General features: G+C 43.4%; 1 protein-coding gene across 1 annotated transcript in view; it reads right to left on the bottom strand.

The window, feature by feature from the left end:
• Positions 1-2,725: 2,725 nt before the first annotated feature.
• The window catches only part of LOC102574919 (glutamate receptor ionotropic, NMDA 2B), a 42,199-nt gene continuing 21,704 nt past the window's right edge, over positions 2,726-23,220 (bottom strand). The window contains exons 6-9 of the mRNA XM_006269786.3: positions 12,005-12,165; positions 8,853-9,040; positions 7,049-7,287; positions 2,726-4,642 (exon numbers count right to left, since the gene is read on the bottom strand). Coding sequence (XP_006269848.2) covers positions 2,741-4,642; positions 7,049-7,287; positions 8,853-9,040; positions 12,005-12,165 — 2,490 coding nt within the window. The 3' untranslated portion in view covers positions 2,726-2,740. The remainder of the gene's footprint in view (positions 4,643-7,048; positions 7,288-8,852; positions 9,041-12,004; positions 12,166-23,220) is intronic.

The following is a 23,220-nucleotide window of genomic DNA, read 5'->3' as shown; positions in this document are numbered from 1 at the left end:
GAGGCCCAAATTCCACAGAGATGCTGGTATAGAGAGTTTATCATCAAAAAGGGAGATGGGGTGCTTCCATCATAACATAAGAACCCCGCTGGCAAGGTTCAAGATGACGTGCCGGCGTCTTCCATTCATGAAGATAAAGGAGATGAGGGCTGTTTTGGGGTACTGAGGAATACAACACACACGATTTTCTTGTTTTTTCCCATTCGTACGGCCTCGACCCGCGTAAACCGCTCCAAACACTCAGCCTGAAAGTTGTAGAAAACAAACTCAACAAAAACAACCATTCCCCTCCCTCCCACCCCACGACCTGAAGAGTCACGAGAAGAAAAACACCAATTTATACAAAACGCAATAGAAACGAAATATTTACAAATGAAATGAATGTCTTCTCGGTGGCCATTGTCAGTCAATTCTGACAAGTTGCCATGTGTTCTGGATTGCAGATCGCTTGGTTAGTTTGTTTGGTTTTTCTTTTAAAGGGAGGAGAGGGAAAGAGTAAGTAGTTCCCTGACCCCTGTTACCGGGGGTTATATTTCATAGACCCTTCCTCTCTACCCTCATCAGGAAAATATAAGAAAAGACAATGTCCACCCAAGTCACCCTTTTCTCACACCATGAAACTTTTCAGGTCTACCCCATCCCTCAGCCCAGCTTTTTAAAAAATGAGACCTTCTATTGGCTTAAAAAAAGAGAAAAATGCGATAAAATCAACTGGTGTGTGATGGAGAGTGAGAGAAGTGGGTTTCAGCTCCAGAGAGTGCAGAAAATGTGGCTGATAAAATGGTTGTGCCTTCTGTTTTGAGTCAGTCTCATGCAATGCCCCAAGTCAACACGGGTTTTCCTGATTGAGTGAAGACTGGTAGGTCATTGGGACAAGCCTATGAAAATGAGTGTGGGACCATACCATAGATCTCAGGTGCTGGCCTATGGCATCACCATCAACCCTCCTGGAGAAGACAATAAATGAAAGGGGAGGGTGACTTCTCACTCCTACCGCCTCTACCCTTTAGTTTAATTAATGTGCATGAATACAATGGAAAGAAGTATGCTCTTGCTGATACTATGTGCACTGGGAAAAGCTGTCAGTATGACTGCAGGCATGGTAAACCCTCAGGCTATCGCAGCTTTGAACCTATGCTAGTAACTTACTCTCTCTTCTACTTATACATGCACGCGCACGCATACACCCACATTTCCTCTCTTTCTCCCCTTCTCCCCCCCCCCATCTCCCCCCACGTTCAATTCTAGTCTTCAGACCTCAGCACAATTGCTGTGTCTGCTGCCATTTATTTGTGTCATTCCCTTCTGCACCCGGAAGACAAGTCATGCATATTCACTGCACATTCAAAAGCATATGCATGTATTCAACAAGTGTGCACCCTCCCCTCTCAGTTATACAACCAGACCAGACATTTAAACAGTCTCCTGCCTCTTCCATACATGTTCCCTGGTGCCTCCTTTCTCCTTGTCACTACCAATATTAGCAGAGAGAGCTCTATTCCATTTTATAATACATTTCTTCCTGCCCAGCAAGGATGGGCAGGGAGGAGAGTTAAAACCCCTTCCTGTTTTGACCCCCTCCTTTTCAAAAGGATGTAGCCAAAATGGAGTTGCCATCTCCTGAAATGACTGCAGCAGTTCATCCCCTTTGTTCTTTTTGTGCCATCTTTCTCCTTGCCTTTTCCCTGGATTGTCATGTTTTCTTCCAGTTGTTCTAATGGGTTTGTTATCCAAACATCACAACTGATCTGTTTTATTTTGTTCTCTCTGCAAACATTTCAAGTATAGTGTTATCATATATACTCGTGTAGAAGCCAGCTCATGCTTTGAGCCATTTTCATGATTTAAATATACCCAAAAATGAACAGGGGTTAATTGTTAATGAACAAGCTAAGCCTTGCCTCTCATCTTTAGGTGCCCCTTATTTCAGGGCAGTCAGTATCAACCCCCAGCATACTCAGGGGTTTTCCTGACCTCAAAGCTGCTCAGCATTTTTTCCATCCCTCACATTAGCCTGTCCCAGATGTGATAACTGCATTACCAGAACTGAACCACTGGCCAGACCCGCATATAACTCAACCTTCCCACCCCTAGCAAATTATTCAAAATTCCAGAGGAAATTTCTCAGCATATATGCAAATACATGTTTCAGCCCTAAATCCCCATGATCTTCAGGAAATAATTTAACAAGAACCACAATATAATTAACATGTAAGTGCAGCAAGCCAATCCCACCTTGTTTCCTCTTCATGCCTCCATTTTTTTTTTCTAAACAGTTTTAGGAAGAATTGCCTGAGCAAGCATTTTCCTTCATGTCCATTCCACCTCTTCTGCTCTCTTCTTCTATACACACATCTGTGTATACCTTCACTGTTTTCAGTTAAATAAAATGAAACTACATAGCCACTGCTCCCACTCATGTACCCTCCCCTGACTCACCCCAAACCTACACCTTCTCCGTCTTTGAAACAACAAGATACCTGACTCTTACGTCACGGGACATGTGATGGCCAGCAATGGAGGAGAAAGGAAGGAGTGGGAAAATGGAAAGATATAAAGGAGGTGGGGAAACAAAGAGGTGGCACTTGTCACCAGTGCTGCCCTAGATAGAACTCAGAACTCCAGTATTCCATGAATAAAGAACCAGAAGAGTAGCAAATGGGAATCAAGTCTGATCCCACCCCACCCTCCCACACTCCAATTTTCCCCCATGACCCCTTCCCACATTCCTTCCCCTCACTCAAACATCAGACTCAATACTGGAGAGTTTCTCATAAACATGCCCGTTGCTGGAGCCATTGAAAGCCCTGGGGTTTTTGTTGTTAGGCACACAGGGGTTGGACTGGTTCCCTATACAGATGTCCTTCTGGAAACGGGCTGGCACAGCCCCATGAAGGGCTGATACCACCGGCTTGTTGGTGGTGACGATGGCTCGGAAGTCTGGCCTGGCTTTGGGCCCCCCTGCCACCACAGGCTGCCTGAAGAAATAAGATTTGCTGCCGTGGAGCAAGCATTGGTCATCCCCAAAAGTTGGAATGAAAGGGTTTTGCGTGACCCGGTCGGGATAGAGCGACTTGCTGAGCATGTAGCCACTGCCGCCGGGGTTGTTGTGGTGGTGGTAGCTGGTGGCGGGCACTGAGGACTTGTTGTTGGCAAAGGTGGTCTCGTTGGCTGGCATCTCAAACATATGGGCATAGGGACTCCCCTCCAAAAAGCGGCCCTTGTCCTTCAGGCTTACACTGCGGGGGGCCAGGGCTGATTCTTCCTTCTGCAGGTCTACAAAGGTGTCATAGGAATGCTGCCGGCGAAGCTTGTTGCGGTTCTTCTTCTGCACCTTGGAGGCAGAGTTGGAAGGGCTCTGAGGATACTTGGAGGAGGAGGAGGCGCTGGTTGGCACTGGCACAGGGGCAGGCGGTTGGTCCAGCTCTTGAAGGGAGTTATCCTCACTGATGTCATAGAGGTTGCCTGCTTTTTTACACGCCTCACACCGGATGCATGGCTGCCGGGTGGAGTTCTGTCCCACCACTGTTGGAGTATAATTGTGCAGCTTAGAGGGGCAACTACGACAGAAATTAGCCCCAGTCCGGTCCTCCCAGTCTAGGTTGGTCAGATTCTTCTCCCATGGTGCCGGCACCCCACTCACAACACCATGCTTGTGCTCATTGGCGCTTCCAAACTCCCCTGATCCATGCTTGTGGTGGGCCCTGTTGGTGCAGGATCCTCCTCCCCCTACAGTGTCACGCTTGAACTCATCTCCCCGCTCTTTGTAGATATCTGTCAGGTCCACATGCTCCCAGTGCGGTGAGTTCTCCTTGGCCCGGAACTGGTCCAGGTAGAAGTCTCGTAGCCCTTCCTTGTCCCTGAAGTAGCGCTTGTGATCGGGGGAACGGGGTGGGCGTCGGCGGTAGGCTAGTTCAATCTCATCAAATTCCCGCCGTGACTTAGCTGAGGCTGGACGTTTCTTCAGGCTGTCCTTATACTGCTGCTTCCGCCGCTTGGCAGCATTACCTTCAATGTTGCCATAAGTCACCGTGTGGGTGGAAATGTCAGAGACATCTGAGCGGATCAAGTCATCATGGCCCCCTCCACCACTGTAGCGATCACTCTTGAAGGAGAACTTGCCATAGAGATCACCTAGCTGACTGTGCTTGGAAGATGGCAAACCAAGGTCCAATGGCTTCTTACTGATGGACCTTGGCTGGGCACTGAAGGGTGGGTTGTCACAGTCATACAGTCCATCAATGGAACTGGCACTGCCGATACTGTGGGGCCGGTGGTGATGGTGGTAGTGGTCCTGATACACATTACTATCTTTCAGTTGCAAGTTGCCAAAGGTCCTTTCTACCTCACTAATGTAGTCACTGAAGAGGTTCTCCTCACAGGGAGGGTTGTTATAAGACTTGCAATCAGAATGAGTGAAGCTGCGGCGGTGCTCAGAGATGTCATAGACGGATGATTCACGGCGGATAAAGTCCAGGGCACTCTGCGGTGAGCCATTGACCCCTGACAAATTGGCCATATTCTTTGCCGTGCGGAGTAGGCGCAAGATGTTGGAATGGGTATTGTTCATAGTTGCTGTGGGAGAGTTCATCGCTGACTGACGTTCCTCAATAGCTACACCATGAATGCAGCTGTAGATACCCTGAAATGAAATGGAACAGGAAGAGGTGAGTGCTTATGCAAGAGGAGAGAGAGATGAGAGGTACAGGACTGGGAAAACTGAACTATGAGGCAGAGAACAGTTTGTTCTTGCCAAAGACCCTAAAGTTGAGATCAAACTTACATCAGCAACATACACTCTTCTCTCTGTCTTGCTCCTCCTTTCTATTTATTTTCCTTCCCCTCCATTTTTCTTTCTCTACTTTGTTCCTTTTTACTTACTCCTTCACTCTTCTTAGATTCCCTTTCTTTCATTAACAAACAGTTTAGAGGAGAAGGACAAGTCTTACTGGACAGAACTAGACTAAGACTAAGACAAACCAAGTTCACTTCCTTACCCAGCTTAGCCACAGACTTCCTGTGTGACATTAAACAAGTAATTTTGTCACTGTGTGACTCAGTTCCCCGTCTGTAAAACGAGGATAAGAATACTTTCTTTGTCTGATCTATTTAGATATCAAGTCCCCTGGGAGAGAGTCTGTCTCTGATTACATTTGTGTGTGTACAGTGCCTAATATAACTGGGGCCCTGAGTTCAGTGTGATCTTCCAGGAAAGATATTAATATATAAAATTAATTACATTTTATTAAATCGTAATACTTTCCATCTGGAAAGAAGCTCATTTATTTGAGGCATAAGAAATCAATATAACACAAGATCAGGCTCCTCTTCCAAAGCCAGTAATTCCAAAGGCAAAATTGTCTCTTCTGCAGGATGTAAGTAACAACCACTAAAGTCAATAAGAGTTACTCATACCCGGTAGAACTCCAAGAGGGGCAATACCACTACATATATTATATTTGACAGCAAGAGCAGAATTTCTGTGCTGGACACAAGAGTTGAAGATTATCTAGTTTGGTCCTGAATTTACCCTCTTACAATACTGAATCACCCACGAAGGAAATTGGTTAAAAAGGGCATACATACAGGCATATTAATCATCAGCCCAGTTTTTAAAAAAAGAAACAGAAATGATAGAGCTGATGAACAGATATTTAGGTATTTAGAATTTGGATGAATGGGGAGCAAAAGAATTTTCAATGGCTTTCAAGTTAAATCTAACAAGGTTAAGAGGACCCCAGATGGACATTCCTGGAAAGTCCCTGTGCAAGCCTAAAACAGACAGTGCAACATCTTTCCATGTTTCCTGAACCAGTGCTTCTTAACCATGATGTAGAAAGATTACATTTAGGGTGAAGAAGTAGCTCAGTCTACATTATTCACTCCTTGACCTCCCAAATTGAGGCCATCATTTTGTGCCAGTTGCAAGGTGACACCAATACTTTATAAAAGGGACTGGTCAACAAGTCATTTCACATAGATCCCTCAACAAGTAGATGGTTAAAGACTCTCAGGCATACCACCAACCTGGCCCAGATTTGAAGGTAATCTAGATATGAAAGAATTTATAGTATTTTAATAATCTATTTAATATTAACAATCAACTGACACATTCAGTTCCTGATTCCTAACTTGGGATCAAACTAGAACAGCTAACATATGACATAATAGAGACTTTTTACCCAGACTCAGCTGAACTATCTAATATCCCCCAAACAGTGTGGTACAATACAATGTATGTCTCAAACAACCATTCTTTGACGCCCTAAATTCCAAAGCAGTGGGCAGTGATGTCAGAAACACAGAATTATGAGCTCTTTGCAGGATGGGGCAGGAGGAGAAGCAAGAAAGTGGGACACAGATGTCTACATCAGTAGCAAAGGGATCACACAGAAATGATTCACTGAAAAAGCTACCTCATATGTAAATGTTTGCCATGAAGGCAGATTTTGCATTAGGTGTGTGCTGAAGACAAGTGATTCTCCTTTTGGGAGGGACTTTTTGTACGGTTCACAACATGATTTTTGGTTAGAAACATAAGTGTCCACAACGACCACAAGCCAGTGCTGATCTGCCACAAGTTTATCTATAAAGCTCCAACACACAGAGCAACAACAGACTTCTCCATTGCTTCTAAAATTATTGACTAGAGCCAAAGGAAAATTGGTTCAGGTAGAAGAATCAAGAACTGCCCTAAATTTCCTCCAGGAAATCAACATTCTTTAAGGACATTTTGGAGGGTTAGAAAAATAACACACATTTTTTTTTTTTTTTTACCTTGTCTTTTATTTCCCCAACTGTTCCACCATTATTGGTTCCAAATGAGACCAGAATTTATTAAATACTCTGAGGAAAATGCAGACTTCTTAAGGAAAGTGGTGGAAACCCTTGTAATATTTAAAATAGACAAAGCAATGGATATATATTACGTTGGATGTGCATAATTGAGACAGTCAAAATAATCTAGTAGGACTTCCTATTTTTTAACTTCTATAACCAGATGACTTAACTTCCCCATGGTTCCTTTGCATCATCTGAAGACACTCACCCTGCTGATAGAGAAGACCATACCAGGCTTGCCAGAGCAGACACCCATGAAGCAGTGACGGAATTGCCAGTAGAAGAGATGCTCACAGATGAAGGTGATGAGGCTGAGAGCCATGGCTGCCCCCAGCATGTAGAAGACCCCTGCCATATTGTCTATGTCAAGTTGGCTGCTCATTACCTCATTCTTTTCATTATGACAAATGCCAGTGAGCCAAAGAGCTTCCAACTCCTCCATTTCTCCTAGAAAGACAAAAGATAAAGTTGAGGTGGTTCTGTGCTAATTATAAACTCCAAGCAGTAGCAAACTGGAATAGAAGTTGGCCTCAAGTCTTTTCTACTGTCTGAGCTCTGGTTTTATAACTGCAGTCTGACCATGGTGGAGTTCTGTCCATATAGCTCCTTGCCTAGCACTTCTGGCAGGATGCAGTGTTCATAATAGTAAGAGATGTAGTGATTTGTTGGAGGAGAAATAAAAGGACAAGACTCTGCCATAACTAGATGCTAGAATGAAAGGCTGCATTATAACACACACCTGCCAAACTACCAAACTTCTAAAAGAACTGTTAAGGAAATTCCATTCCATGTCAGTAGAGACCTTTCTTCTGAAACTTTTCACTGTGGATATCAGATCAGTGGAGGGAGAAAACAGCCATTACTACAGATGTTTAAAAACATATTATTTTTCTCAATGAAAATATCCTTGCTCAGGTTTAAATTCACTGACATTTCACATTTTAAATTTTCCACACAATTCCGTAACTGGTTTTTGACTAGCTAAAAAAATCACTTATTAAAATATTTCCATATTATATTTATTAAAATATTTTTCAATTTTGTCAAAATTTCAAATTTCTATTTTTGATCAGCTCGAATTATCAACAACATATACCAAGTAACAATAGAGCTTTCCTAGCTTGCCTGTACTGCACATTTATCCCTATTACAGTATGCTCATAATCTATGCAAACCTTCAAAAACTGAATTCTGGGAATACTTTTCAGATTTAGGAGAAACTGGAGGTTAGTCGTACTTTTCAGGATCAGACATGAGATCTTATGTTCATGTGGTATTACATTGCACAGTCAGATACATTGTGGGGGGTTTATACTTTTCAGAATAAGCTTTCAGATGGTAGTTAATTCTTTGCTAAAATATATCAGTTCTAATAATCTTCCTGTATTTATTTTCCTGTACTTTTATTTCTGATTTAAGAAATCTATTCATTTACACAATAAGATAAGAATTTTATTTTTCCAATAGAAGTGTCCTGAAAGGAGTGGTATGGGGAAGGAAGGGGGAAACAGTAGAAAATTCTTCCCAGAGTGAAGCTCTCATCCCATCGACAATGTACCATATTTTTTTTAAGTAATACCTAATAAGGATGAGGGCAAAGTAGTTTGAATCCAGTAAGTGCTGAAGAGCTCTTCAAAATTTACTACTGAATTCCTAATGGAATAATTCTTGCAAAGTCCATTTTTACTAGTGTCTTTGATTATGGCCAGCAACCTGGAAGTACTACTAATTCACAAGGGAAAACCTGCTTTCACAAGACTTCTGAAAGGAAGATATTCAGATAAGCTTAAAATACACTCCTGATCTGATGCTTATTTTTTATCAAATCTTTGAAACTGTTTATATTTCTGCTCATGTGGCTCTATCTATCTTTTCATTGGTAACCTGTTTTTATTAATCTCCCATTATCAACCAAGTCTAAAACAGTAGGGTAGGGACGAGAGCAGCAAATTCCACACAGATAGGATCTAGCAAGATCAAGGAAACCCAATCTTTTTGTTCAGATCACTTACCATCACCAAAAAGCTGAAGGATGGCAAGGTCAACCTGGCGCTTCCAGCCAGAGTCCTTTTGGATGGCAATGCCATAGCCTGTGGAGGCAAACACCTTCCCACTTCCAATTGTTACCAGTTTACAGCCCTCGTCTCTGCCAGCCATGTAGTTTAGCACTGCTGCGTCATAAATGAAGGCATCCAACTTCCTGTATAGGTGTAAGAAAAAAAGAGGGTATGCAGTAAAAAAAAGATTCTATGCAAGTTCAAATCACAATACATAGTAATTCCCTTTCGTTGCAAAAAATGTGGTTTGCTAGCTATGGATGAGAAGAACCAGTCCAGATCGAATAATGTATACTGCATTCTGAAACTTCACTAAGAGCAACTAAAATCTGAGCCTTGAATCTTAATTTTCAACATGGAGGAGATTAGGTAACGACCTATCTCTGTTTTCCTGACTTCCAACATGGTCTCCACTGAGGTGATGTGGAAGAAGAAATAAAACAAAAACCTATTGCAGGGTCAAGGATGAATAAAGAGGAATATAAAAGAACATCTATAGTCATCTTACATGTTTATAGAACCTTTCATCATAAAGGATCCTGAAATGCTCTAGAAAATACATGGATGCTATAAAAAAAATTAGGATTTGAAGTAAGGCAAAAAGATCATTTCCAGTTGAAATGGCTGGCATGATTTAGCTAGCTTAAAATACTGAGTTTAACACCCCTATTAAAAAAGTCCCAGCAGATCTTTAATGATAACAATTGATCAGGTCATTGATCGATTTATGTCTTAACCATGAAGATGGGTATTATCATACCCTGCTTGTAGAGCACTGAGGCTGGTCGGAGACTGGACAAGCACCTAGCTATGGTCATCTGACCCCGCAGCACTCTTTCCTGCCCATGGCATGGGGTCGGACTCAATGACCTACTGAGGTCCCTTCCGACCTTAACGTCTATGAATCTATGAGGCTATGTCTACACCACCTTTGAACTGTGCTAGGGAGTGCAGTGGTGAAGCATGGCACGGCCATTTGGCACACGCTACACTTTGAAAATATTTAATGTAGCCATCCTTCGAGTGGCACTGGGATATGCCTAAAGCATTTTGTCTCGGGTGTACTAAATAGCACATGCCCAGGCTACTCTAAAAACATCTATGTTACACTTCTGGGGTGTTGTATATGCAGAGTACAGATGCCCTGAGAAACTTATTCCAGATTCATTTAGAGAACCACTAATGTTGGCACTGTGACTAGATGACACTGGTGGATGTGGTTTGGAGAGGTTAGGTAGCCTTTCCTTCCTCCCAGTAAATATAGATTATTTGGGAAAGAAACACCAACTCAAGGAAATATGCTTTATTGGTGGCAGGTTAGGGTGTCATGTCTTGTGGTGTGTCAGGGTTGATGACAGTTTTACAGAGAGTTTAGATTATGGATTTGTATAAATTGGTTTGGATAGGGATGATCCTGCCTCTGATGACCTCTGGAGGTCCCCTCCAGCCCTAATTCTCTATGATTCTATGGTTTACATCTTCCAAATAACCAGAGATTGCAAGAGAGTAAAACTTTCTGCTAAATATGAAATGAAGAACTTTCATCTTCCAACCTTTTCACCACCATACCCACCCACCCATTCAATCCTGTCTTGAGCAGGTGGTTGGACTAGATGATCTCCTGAGGTCCCTCCCAGCTCTACTTTTTCATGATTCTAACCCCTATGGGAGTGCATGTATGTTTCCAAGGTAGTATCTTAACCATTCAGTTCAAGTTTATTCCTAGGGTGTGGTCTATCCCAAAGTTAGTATAAGTCAGTGTTGACTTCTACCTGGTATATATTTCTAGGATGACATCTCTCTCATCTATATATTTCCAGGACAGAGCATATTTATTTCCTGGATGACGACTACCCTGGCACACGTTCATTCCCAGGATGGCATCCAGTAATTGTACAGTCATTTGTAATGGGCTACGCTCCTCTGACTCAGGCAAATGGGTTAGAAATATTCAGTCAATCTAGTAATTAAATTGGCTGAACATCCTTTCGTACTTCAGAATGAACCTTATCAGAGAGTGCAGTGCTTCTGCAACCCAGAGTGAGACACAAGGAGCAAAGATCTTGTTTTTCCCCACAGGGGTTCCTTTCTTTTTCGGTGTCCTTGTGACAAGGTATTTAGCAGAATTTGCAAAATTGTTGGAATCTGAAAGGGCCAAACCACGAGCAATTCTGTTATGGCCTCGAACTTGTGATTTCTGGGCTGTCACCCCTTCACCTTAATGCCCGCACCACCCCCTGTAATGCTGAGTTTCTGAAAAATCAATCTGATGTTTGACATGGAAGGGGCTGTCCTTATCCACAGAGGATAGGGACTTAGGAAAAACAGCAGGGTTTCTGTCTGCTCATAGAGGACATCCTGGTAGCTGTTAGAATGGGGCAAAGGGCTAAAAGCAGACAGTATTTTCAGTGAGTTTTTCCCTTTCTGCTTCCCAAAGATCTGTGAAAAAACTCTGATTTCATATATATATATATATATATATATATATATATATATATATTCATGATTCAAAAACATTTTGACAGGCACTTTATGCAAAGGTATTTTAGCCTCTGGGTTATTCACAAACAAATTACTTTGACTATGTCATTGCCTATATGATCTTCATTGTTGCTTCACCGGCCTGTGACATTTAGGCTCCCTAACTGACTTAATCTTTCATGGAATAAAAAAGGAATCAAAACAGTATCAGGAGGAATGTGCAAACATTTCTGGGACAAACTTTGGCCACAAAGTACTGAAAGTACTGGCTCTGCAAAGGCATAGGCGTCTCCTCATACATAACAGCTTGTACCAGCAAGATTGCTCGTACTAACATGTATGCAAATAAATATTCACATGAGGTTCGCTCTCTCCAAAAATATTCCTGTAAACAAACAAAATCAAACAAAATCACTTGTATAGATATTAACAGAAAATTATCAAAAAAAGAATTGTGAATAGCATCAAAACAAAATTGCCTCAGTAACTGTTGTAGTGTTTGTGATATTTTGGGCACTTCGAAAATCACAGAGAATAGTCACTGAAGCCCAACAGAAAATTCTCAGACACTCAAGACAAGAAACCAAGCTTACATTGTGGACAAATGTAGAAGATGGCAGCCTTACCCAGTTTTCAGTGATAACAGTGCATCCCCTACCCCCCTCTGATTGAACTTCACCATGTAGCTATGCATTTCAGGGTAGTTGTTGCGAATGTTCCTTTCTGTGCTGCCATTGGGAACTGTCCCAAAGCGGAAAGGGGGTGAGAAGTCATTAGGTTTCTGGAACTGGAAGGAAAGAAAAAGAAAACTTCTCAGGACTTTCACCAATAAATAGTAGTTTTCATTAAATAATCAATTTTGTTGAACAGGAGAAAGTTTTGTTGGGACACAGAAATTAGCTACCATCTTATTTAAAATTATATGAAAGGATGCTTTCAAACACAATAGCCTCTGGTTAAGAAATCAGAGACCGAAACCAACCAATATAGTTTCACTAACAATACACAGTTTATACAAAAGTTCACTAAGGAGTCTGAATGACCCCCCCCCCCCCCCCAAAAAAAAAAAAAAAAATCAGCTTCACGAATGAAAAATAATATTTTTTTAAATCTTTTACAAAATAGCCTAATGGGTGGGTTTGGAACACATGTAAGAAAAGGTTTTTCAGAAATTATAAAGAAGACTTACTCTGCCAGCATTACTGTATTTTTTTAAATCTATTTTTCAGCTTTGGAACAGACACTGGGCTACCTGGTTCTGTCTGATGGAGAAACAGTCTTCTCATGAAGAAACAGTCTTCTCACAACCCCTCATACTCAAATTAGCAAACTGAGATTTTGTTTTCTAACTTTTGGGTGTTTCTCTTGACTCAGAGTCTAAACCCTATTAGAGCTTTGCTTGTTTCTAATGGCAACTGATGCCTGAAACAAAGATGGAAGAAGTAATCCTCCAAGTCCTTTGCTGCTCCCAAGAAATACAATCATCATAAAACTCCCCCATGACCGTAAGGCTGTAAGATTTTATATGCCACTTGCTTAACTCAAGTCACAATCAGTGCTTTCTGGGGTTTTATGAGCAGTAAAATTTAGCACTGCTGATTATCAAGACTTCTTAAAACCCACAGAACAGGCAGATGGGAAGAAGCACAGAAAACTGCAAGCCAGGAACTGAATAAGTAGTAAAGAAAAAAAATATGCAGTGGTCAGTCTGGTAGATAGAAAAATCTGTCCCCTGGTTGTGCAGAGTGTTATTTTGCATGGTGCTCCCTGCTAATTCATCTTTTGACCATGCTTAGTGAGACTTACAAGGGGCAACATCAGATCTTGGTCTAATGGGTGAAGTGACCAGATATTATTGAGAGGACAGACTGGCTGCACATAAGTGTTTACACATGTACCACTTATGCTGTGTGTACACAATATACCAGATCCAGTAATGTGTACACTGCCCTGTGCTGTGTAGAATAAATTAGTTCCATAGCAAGCATATCTGTTCAATCTGCTGGGTGTGTTAACATCATTTCACAGCTATTTGTGTGTATCCATCCCCTGTCCTGGATGAGTTAGGGAATCATCTCCCTAGTTAGGATGAGTTTGACCAGGTCGTGTGTGTATGTGTATGAGACAGAGAGAGAATAAGAAGACGTGCATGCACCATTGCTCCTAAAAGGATGGAAAACGTCAGCGCGATTTCCCAAAATACAGGCCTGCACTTAAAGAAGTTCTCAAGATATAAACAGGCAATAAGGTGCCTCTCCAGAAACTTAACCCTCTCCCAAAGGGAGAAGACAAGCTCATAACTATCAAAAATTGTAATGAGAGTAAATTTTGATAGAATAAAATCACTGCAGCATGTTAAAGCTATTATTATTCATCACACTGATTAGGACCAACCAAGCATAGGGCTGACTATGTGAGGCACTTCAAACACAGAACCATTGGGTGCTTCCTACCTCCCAAAACTTGCAATCTTAATAAATAAGCTCCTCGACCCCCAGAGAGACACTGAAGCAGAATGAACAATGTTATGGCAGTGAATGGGCACATTAGTCTCATGGTCTTTTCATGGATGGGCAGTGGGAGGAGGATTTCACTTGAGGATAAACTGAATGGGGAAAAAAAGGAAAGGAAAAGGAGGCACTAGAGGGAAGGAGAAGGGTTCAAGGTAGGAAAGGAGGGGGTAAGAGGGGCAGTGGGGGAGTGAAGCTGGGGTGGAGAGACTGTGAGGGAGAGGAAGGGGGAGAGGATTGGAGTAAACAGGCAGTCAGCACAGAACACAGAAATGCAGTCAAATGCTTCAGAAAGCAGTAGCATAACCAGGGCAGGGCAAGCAGGGCACCAGCCCTGGACACTGACTGAGGGGGTCCAGAATCCCCCAACCCAGCTGAGAATCTACCACAGCCAGGAGAGTCTTGTACTGCCCCTGGTCAGCCACAGAAGGTGGGCAGAACAGTGCTGGATGGCATGGAGCGCATCTGGATGGCATGGAGCAAGTGCAATGGTGCTTCCCCCTGGGGGCTTCTGCTAGAGCAGGCACAGCCCTGAACCCAATATGTATGCATGAGAAAGGTGGGGTGCAAAAAAGTCAGTAGGATCAATGCCCAGGAAGCCCGGCCATGGGGCTACTGATGCTGGAGCTGATTGATGGCGCTACAGCAGGGGCAGCAATAGCACATGCAGATAAGACTTCCCTTCCCCTAACCCACCTCCTCCCCCATCTATGATGGTCAGCACACTCTTGCCCTATGCTCCCTCCCCCCCATCCCTCCCCCACGAGGGGCTCAATTTGCTCACTACAGCTCTGGCAGAAAGTTCTCTGAACATCCAAGATCTCTGCCTTGGTTGCTTCTATGGTTGTTCCTACTGGCTGGAGTCTTGGCTAATTGTTCCCCGCAGGCTTTCCCATAGAGTCACGTGGCAAAAGAGAAGGGAGAGACCACCCAAGTGTGTGCAGGGGGGTTACTCTGTAAAGCTCTGCCTTTGGGCAACACTGGACTGCAGCCCTTCCCCAGTGCAGCAGTTGCAGCTTTTGCCACTTCTACAGCTGGTGGTTGGACCTAAGAGGAATAGTCACATCTATTACCACATAATGTGCTGTAGAACAGGACACTGATCCCTGAATCTTCCAGAGCACCCCACCACACATGAACAGCCACATTAGCAACAGCCGCACATCAGTCTCTTATCTCTTTTCTCAATTCGTCTCTCAAGTTAAAAAAAAAAAAAGTTCCTAAGTGACGGAAACTATCATTCCCTCTGGCTATAAAAGGTTGACCCCAGAAAATGGACCCAGTAAGAATGCCTGCAAGAAAATTTATTTACATCCAGGTATTTTCTTGTGAGCTCCTCCTTCTCCCCCTCCACTCTCACCATTCAATCAAAGACAAATCTCCATATGCACCTTAGAGTAAGTCTCCCACTGCAGTCCTGTGGAGAGCAAGATATGAAATTATATGCAAGGATCCATACGATACCCAAAAGCAAAGATCCTTGGCTCTAAAGCTTGACAGGAACACACATAAATATTCATTCCCCGACTCCTGGCTTTGTGTTCATAACACTAAAGGGAATCGATGCCCAACTGCCACTCACCAGTCCATAGGACCCAAGAGAGAAGGAAAAGGCTTGGGAAGGGAGAAAAGTCCTCACTATTAAAGGAAATGATATCCTGTATCACAAGTTAGTTAGTCAGTCAGTTCCTCCCTTTTAGCTTGGGCTTGGAGAACAGCATCACAACCAACATCCCTAGGTCTGGGGCAGAGCCAGAAGCAGTAGGATCAATCAGAATATTTCTGATCCCATTGCCCCATGATGTGGCATGCAGTGAAGGAGCGGAAAGGTTGCTTGATCCCACAGAAAGTACTAGCACTGCCTACCTAGGGAAAGTACGCACCTCCTGCTGGCCTAGGAAAGCACCGGGATAAGGGATCTCATCTCTTGGACCTCCCTGGGAAATCCAAAAAGGCATGGCAGTGCTGCAAGAGACCCCAGCAAAGGAAGATCTGGGTTGTGCCTATCTCTGCAACTAGCTTAGAAGATGTCACCCCACAAGGAGGAGAGGCAAAGTATGTTGCTGTCCTACCCTAGGAGTAGACAATATAAGATGGGGCATATATAAGATGCTATGGGAGAAGCATTACGTGGAGAGGGTCTCTGCTGGGCCTCAGTCAATATAGATCTAGAAATTAAACATGGGCATTTATGCACAGGGTCAGCATCTAAATCCCAAGCTCCTAAAGATTTCCTATCATTTCATCTTAAGCTCCTGAGCTACAGAGGCCCTGAGTCACTGTCCCTCTACACCCAGGACTACAGACCTCTGTACAATTCCCCTTGATACCTCCAAAAAACAGTGTGGACCGAATAATAACAGCAAGAGTTGCTCTTGCCTCCTTATAGGTAAGAAAAGGAAAGATGATACAGCAGTAGCACAAATGGAAGGAGAATCTGTGACAATGGAGAGTCACAGGGAGCAGATAGCACGGGTGTGTGGTGACAGTGCTGATGCATATAGGGAGGCCTAGGACTTTTAGAAGTGGGGGATGTGAGGGCAGTGTCTAGCCCTGCAGGAGTGGATGCACCCTTGCTTCCAACCTATTCCCCCAACCAGGATAGGCAAAGTGTGCCATGGGAATAGCAGCTATGGACTTTTTTTGAGGCCCAGAAGCATGTAAGAATCCCCCCCCCCCTCACTCTTAGCCCCCCCTCTTCCCCTCCATGCTCCACAGTACCTTTCCTTCCTTGCCATCCCATTTCCCCTCTCCCTATTTACACCTATGGGCACAGTGAGCCCCACCTGCCACCATCACTGTCCTGCTCCTACCAAGGCTGCAGGGAGCTGCTGAGCAGGGAGCCAGGCTTGGCTAGGGACAACTGTGGTGGCAAGTAGGTTTCCCTATCCTTACACCCACTCCCATGCTGGCAGGGAACACTCAGGGCAACTGGGAGGGAGGGAAAACTACCCGCTGTCACCACTGCTGCCATTCCCTGTTCAGCCTGACTCCCTACGCAACTCAGCTGGAGCAGGGCAGGAAAGGTTCTGGAGCTCCCCTGCCCCAAGTCAGCAGGGGCAATGGGGGCATTGGCAGTAGGGAAGCAGGGGAATGAGAGGCAAGGGGGTGTGCTGCAGAGCACGGAGGGGCAGAGAGGAGATGGTGAGAGATGTGGAAATCTTACCTACTTCAGGACTTTGAAAGAAGTTCCCAGCTGCTGTCCTGCAGCATGGCCTAAAAGGGGGGAGCGATGCAGTCACATCATTGCACCCCCACCGGATCCACTACTGTGAGTGTATGTTTCTCTGCTTGCCTGTGTGCCTGTTTCACGACAGGGAGGCCCTGTAGTGCTCTGTGTAGATGCAGGACTGTATGAATGCTCTTTTACAAAGCGTTTCTGTGCAACTGTGACTGCATGTGTATTGTTGTCTTTACACACATAGAAGCCCAAGAGCTACTCCACTCTCAATTCCTCCTTCCTCCCTCCCTCCACAAAATTGAGAGGCAACAAATTACAACCTAAGAGTGGCTTTGGGAGGGTATGCTCTCTGAGGTGGAGCTCTGAAAAAGGAGAGCCACTGCTAAGATAGGGGCTGCCAGCACATTCAGAGCTGAGAGTCTCTTTTCTGCTCTCCCCATCTCCCCCTATGAAAGCCTTCAGCAGCAGCAGGTTAAGTGACTTGTCTGGCAGTGCAGTCTCATTAGCAATTTGGAACCGTGCCGTGCACAAGGCAGCATTGTTCTCGGATGTTTGAATATCAATCTGCACAATGAAACAGGTGATAGGGTTTCTTTCCATTCAGGCAGCTGTGATTGGCAGGGATAAGGGGGTGGGGGTTAACTCTAATTGGCCACAATTAATATGATGAGATTCTTTTTTATCCCCTACAAAAAAGTACATTGTCTATCATGAAATTGTTCCCTGCGAAAAGTACATCTGCACATGTTTGTCTGCCTGGTATAGGCATTGTCTACAGTAAAAAGAACTTGCCAGCATAGTTTCAACCAGTTTGCTCAACAGAGTAATTGCTACCACAGGGATTTTTTTGCCAGTATAACTGCATCTTTACTACATCCTTTGTTGGCAGAGCTCTGTCAGTGGAATGGGGGAAGAAAAATCACTCCCCCAGCTGACACAGCTGTGTCATGGTAACATTTAAGTGCACACATGTGAAATGCCAGTCCATCTAGGGGGGATACCTTTCTTAGTGGCAATCCCTGAACTTCCTCTCTGCATTGCTCTGAGACAGGTTCTCTGGCTTCAGCACTTCTGCTTCTTGCCACAGTTTTGTCAACTGTTCCACAAGAGTTCGAATCCTTACTGAAAACTCTTTTAGGAAGCTAAACTACCAACAGCTGTTTGCTGAGATTCAGGCCAGCCTTTTCCAAACAAGAAAGCAAAGCCTGAATGCATGTGAATGCTTGTAGCATAACCTCTCTGCCTTGCGCAAACATCTTGGGTTGATGCTGCCCTGATCTCCTATAGGAGGATCCTGACACAGTCTGCTTATACCTTAATTTTTTTTCTAAAACTCCAGTTACACTGTTTTCAAAGACACTATTTTCTTTTTAAATCAGGTCAGCGGTCTTGCCTTGCATCTCCAAGGTACCCCCCATTTATATGTTGGTAGTTCCTAATAGATGTGAGGAAGGGCACCTGACGCCTGAAAGCTTGTCCAATAGCTCTCCCAACTATGCAGTTGGTCCAGAAAAGTTATCACAAAAAAGCCTTGCAGTTTAATGTTTCCTGAACCATCATGGCTACAACAAAACTCCAAACCTACTCTTTAACCTATGTCTTGTCTAGCTGACTAGGTCTTCAGAGCTGAAACTTCAGAGCTTGATCTGTATTCAGAAAGCACCTAACTTTTTTTTGGAATATAAATTACCATCATAATCACCGTTATTGTCATCAAGGCTTTGGCTGTATTCATTTTCTTTTAAGTCTTGTACACACAACTACACATACACACATCTTTATCTAAACCAAGGATGTCAAATTCATCCTGAAGGGCTAAAAGCAACCACAGTGGGCCCAGGGCCAGGCAGCATCAAGGAAATACATTCAGGCAGCAGTATGTGTCTGGGGATGTGTGGCAGCATAAAGCCACACACAGGTAGCAGTGGATCTGGATCTGGGAGCATGCAGCAGCATGGTGCTGCATTCAGGCTGCAATGCAGGTCTATGGGGCTGCCCCTCAAGGGCCATATTCATTGGGGTCCAGGGACCCTCAATTCTGTGACAGATTATGGCCCACAAATTCTGGTAGCCTGATGGACTACCAGTAGGCCAGATGGAATGGTTCCATGGGCCAAATCCAACCCATGAGTCATATTTTTATTGCTATAATAGTGTCTGCACACTGGATTATACCAGCATAGTTAGTCTTAAAGAAAATCACACTTTAACCTAAATTATTTAACAGTAACGAAGCCTGTGTATAGCACAGGCCTAAAAGCCAGTGTTTCTCATTCCTTACTTATTGACAGTTCCTTCTTACAGAGACTTCTCAAGTTTCATTTCTCACTTATTCTCATCACCTCAAGGTAGACACCCAACTTATACATTGCAAGCACTTTTCTTCCCAGGACAGAATTCTGAGTTTATTTCATGAGGCTACCAACTCCCAGTTCCTCATTTTTTTCCATCTGATATTTCTGCTCCCTCTGTTCATGCTTGCAAGATATCACTCTTCATCTTCTCAGTAAAGACCAATACCCTGTACACTGAAGATTCAACAGCCTCATCAACCATTCCATTACTTGACTCCAGAACAGAATTCAAACCAAGGACTCCCAGTGGTCAAACACTAGTCTCTTGACTTCCGTTATTTACACTGAAGACATACATTGCTTTGGGTATAAATGACACTGTGAGGACACAATGCTAAATCTAACCTATAGCTTTAAGAGATCCTGAAAATGCATCCCATTTCCTCAGCCTTCTAGTCTATCTTATTAACAAATACCCTCTGGCTTTTCAAATTCTCAAGTCTTATTTTGCATAGTGCCTTCTTCCACACACAGCCCTTGATGACTCTCAAGAGAGTTATCCATGCTAATCTTTCTGACTCTTAACAGAATTGGTGAAAAATTAGATTAAACCCCCCCATAAGATGTGGGGAGAAGCTAGACTCCCCTTAGAAAGAGCCAAAGATGCAAGAACATCTACAGATGAAATAGCGACACTGCCAGGTGAGGAAAAGGAACAGACACACTAGGAACAGTGCAGAAGTCAAAAGAAAAAGAGGAAGATCAAAAATAGCACATTTAAAAATAGCTGTCCTTGTAAAATGAATGAGATGAAAGCAGTGATCCATTGGTGGAAGAGGCCTCCATCACATATAATTATTGCCAGAGGAATGCACAGTGGGACTGTACAGCCTCTTCACCAACTGGACTGTGATACCCATATCAGTTCTCGGCTGGCTGTTTCTGTACCAAACAGATTGCTTAAAAACAGCAGGGCTATACAAACTGTTCTCCAACTGGATGGTATCTCAGGCATATGGCTTCATTAACAACCAGATCACCAGGTATTCACTGGGACCACGTAGCCCCTTCACTGCATGATTGCTACAGCTTTGTCAGGGCTAAGCAGCCTCTTCCCTGGCCAGACCCTTAGACATACTACAATGGCAAAGTCCTGTTACTGCAAGCAAACCAAATATGCACCAGAACTACACGGTCTCTTTGCCAACTAGGACACCATGTCTCCAGCATATTGGAGCCTTTTCACCCATCATATAACTCCATACATATCAGGCCTATAAAGTGTTATCAGTGTGTATACATCAGAGCTATAAAGCCCTATCACAGCCATGTACTTAGGTGCCATCAGATCTCTTCAGCAATAGGAAACTATCCCCATCTTGGGATCACTGAGCCTCTTGACCAAGCAGAAGTCCCTTTGCGTACTAATAAAGGTAGTGCTTATGGGATAGGATCACTATAGGCCTAACTGTTGTAATTCAGTGAGTGCCCACATACAGGGGTGCAAGCACTGGTGCACTTGCATCCCCTCTTTGATTCCTGCTCCACTCAAAGTTTAAAACCAACTGCCTAGCAGTAGCAGAAGCATTTCTAGTCAGGCAACAGTGAGGGAGTCAGCTGACTTCATAGATCATTGTAATCTACCTGATCCCTTCTAAACTCTTCATTCCACCAGTGTTAATGACCCTCTCCTTTTTAATGGTCTTGCCGTTCCACCAATCAAGCTAGCCTTTCTTCCTCTGTGTCTGTGCACTGCTCCTGGTAATGAAGCTCCTACTTCACAGTCCTGTAAAGTGCTTTTAACTTATTCCAGTGAAGTTATATTTGTTTTTGCTTCAATTTTAAACTAACTAATATAGCCCTACCCCCCTAGCATATTAGCACAGCTTCTAGTTTAATTTTAACTGGAGAAAAACATGTGTTGTTTTAAATGTGATGATACACCAGACCATCTGCACAAATTCTAGATCCACCCACACTCACATATGAGTTAAAATATAGTTTTCATAGCTTTTATTTGTGTGCATGCATGTGCAGTGCATGTAGATCATTCACTCTATGAACCACCATCCCAAGTATCAAATGCTACCTGACACTCTGTATCTTGTGGACAATTTCACATTAAAGTGGAACAGGCAAAAAGAAGTGTTTCAAAGTAGTCCCAGGCAAGCAAACAACAAAGTGATATGCCATCTGGAAAATGTTTAGGTAAAAAGCTTAAAAGATATGAACAGAAACAGATGATCAATGGAAGAGAGAACACCAGAACTTGCTACTGCTAAAAAGGATAGAGGGGTGACCACGGATAACAATGAGGTATGAAATTTAATGCAACTGCACAGAAGAGAGTTAGTTAAAAAAAAAAATCACTAAATCAAAAGAAAGTTGGGGGGGTTTAAGGAAAGGGGAGGGGAGGGTTGCACACATTTCAGGGATGGGGAGAGAAATTGCCCTCTCTGGAAAGGAAAGCCAATGGAGTTCTGTACATGTTAGTGGTATCTTATAGTGGAGTAGGGGGTCAATAAAATTGACATGTTTCTTCTGCAGGCAGATCTTCATATGGACACTGAATAATGGGCACCAAGTGTGAAATATTGGTCAATTCTGACAATGTGTCCACATGGCAGCATCAAAGAGCTCAGTACTTCCACCAAAGGAATAAGCTACACTCATCCACTTTGTGTGCATCAACCCCAGAAGGGAAGCTGGAAGGTTCCATGGGGCACTGCTGGCACCACGCTCAAAACCTGTATTTCCAGTATGTGCCTGAGTGGTGCCTTGGGGCACCTTTGGGTTATCCTCACAACCTTATATCTGCTGCATATGAAAACTGTGAAAGCTTGAACAGTGTCTCTTGCACAAAAATGCAAGACAATGGCTGGGGCAAGACTGGATTGTGGTAACAAGGCTGCCACAAGAAAATCAAACTCCACTAATTTCTACCCAGGACAACTTTTACAATCTTTTCTCCAATGCCTGATGAAGGGTGTTTGTGCCCGAAATCTTGCAATAAAAGACATTTTTTTGCAAAAATCTTGTTGGTCTAATAAAAGCTATCATCTCTACTACGAGTCCTGATTGCCAAACTCCGCTAATGGCTTGCAGCCCATTAGGCATTGAGACAGTGGAGTGCTTGCAGTACCCAATACCAGACCCACACCATAAAAGTGATGGCTACAATTGTTAACAGAGTCCTGACATGCTCGTCACATATGTATTTCCAAGCTAAGAAAGCCAAAGGAAAAGCTGAGCCAGTGAAGGCAAGGTAACTACACATACATTTCAATTGAAGTAGCAACTAAAGAAGACAAAAGACTAAATATACATTTCAAGCAAAACCTGTAAAAGGTGCATTGAATACAGGAAAGCAGTCCTGTATGTGACATGCTAACATTTCTCCAAACAGGCAACCAATGTCTAAGGTGTTATAAATGTCTCAACCATTCAATTTATGTCTGGAGTTCTGTAAATAGACTATCACCAGTATGAGCTATTGCAAATTTGCCCCATTGATAAACAAATACCCGAAGACAGGTCTGGTAACACCTCTAAGCATCCTGTTGGACCACTCAAGGCTCATCACCTGCAATTAACCTCTAATTGCAGGGGGCTGCAAGAAACACAAGTTTTCAAATCTAGACAAATCCAAAAACAGGAGTCAGGCAATTTAATAGTTGCAATATGATGGTCACCCTTTTCCTCCCTTTTTTGTTTCAACTTTAATCAGCCAACTATCAAGGAAAAATGCTTTGAAGCTATACAATTAAGCCTTATAAAGCAAGACAGAACTGCCAGCAAAGTGTGTGCAGTCCAGGAAAGACCAAGAAGCCATTCTGCCACCCAGCTGATAAGCAAAG

Source organism: Alligator mississippiensis, chromosome 4 (genome assembly GCF_030867095.1).
Source record: "Alligator mississippiensis isolate rAllMis1 chromosome 4, rAllMis1, whole genome shotgun sequence".
In the NCBI taxonomy this organism is placed as follows: Eukaryota; Metazoa; Chordata; order Crocodylia; family Alligatoridae; genus Alligator; species Alligator mississippiensis.
This window is presented reverse-complemented; position numbering and strand designations above follow the sequence as displayed.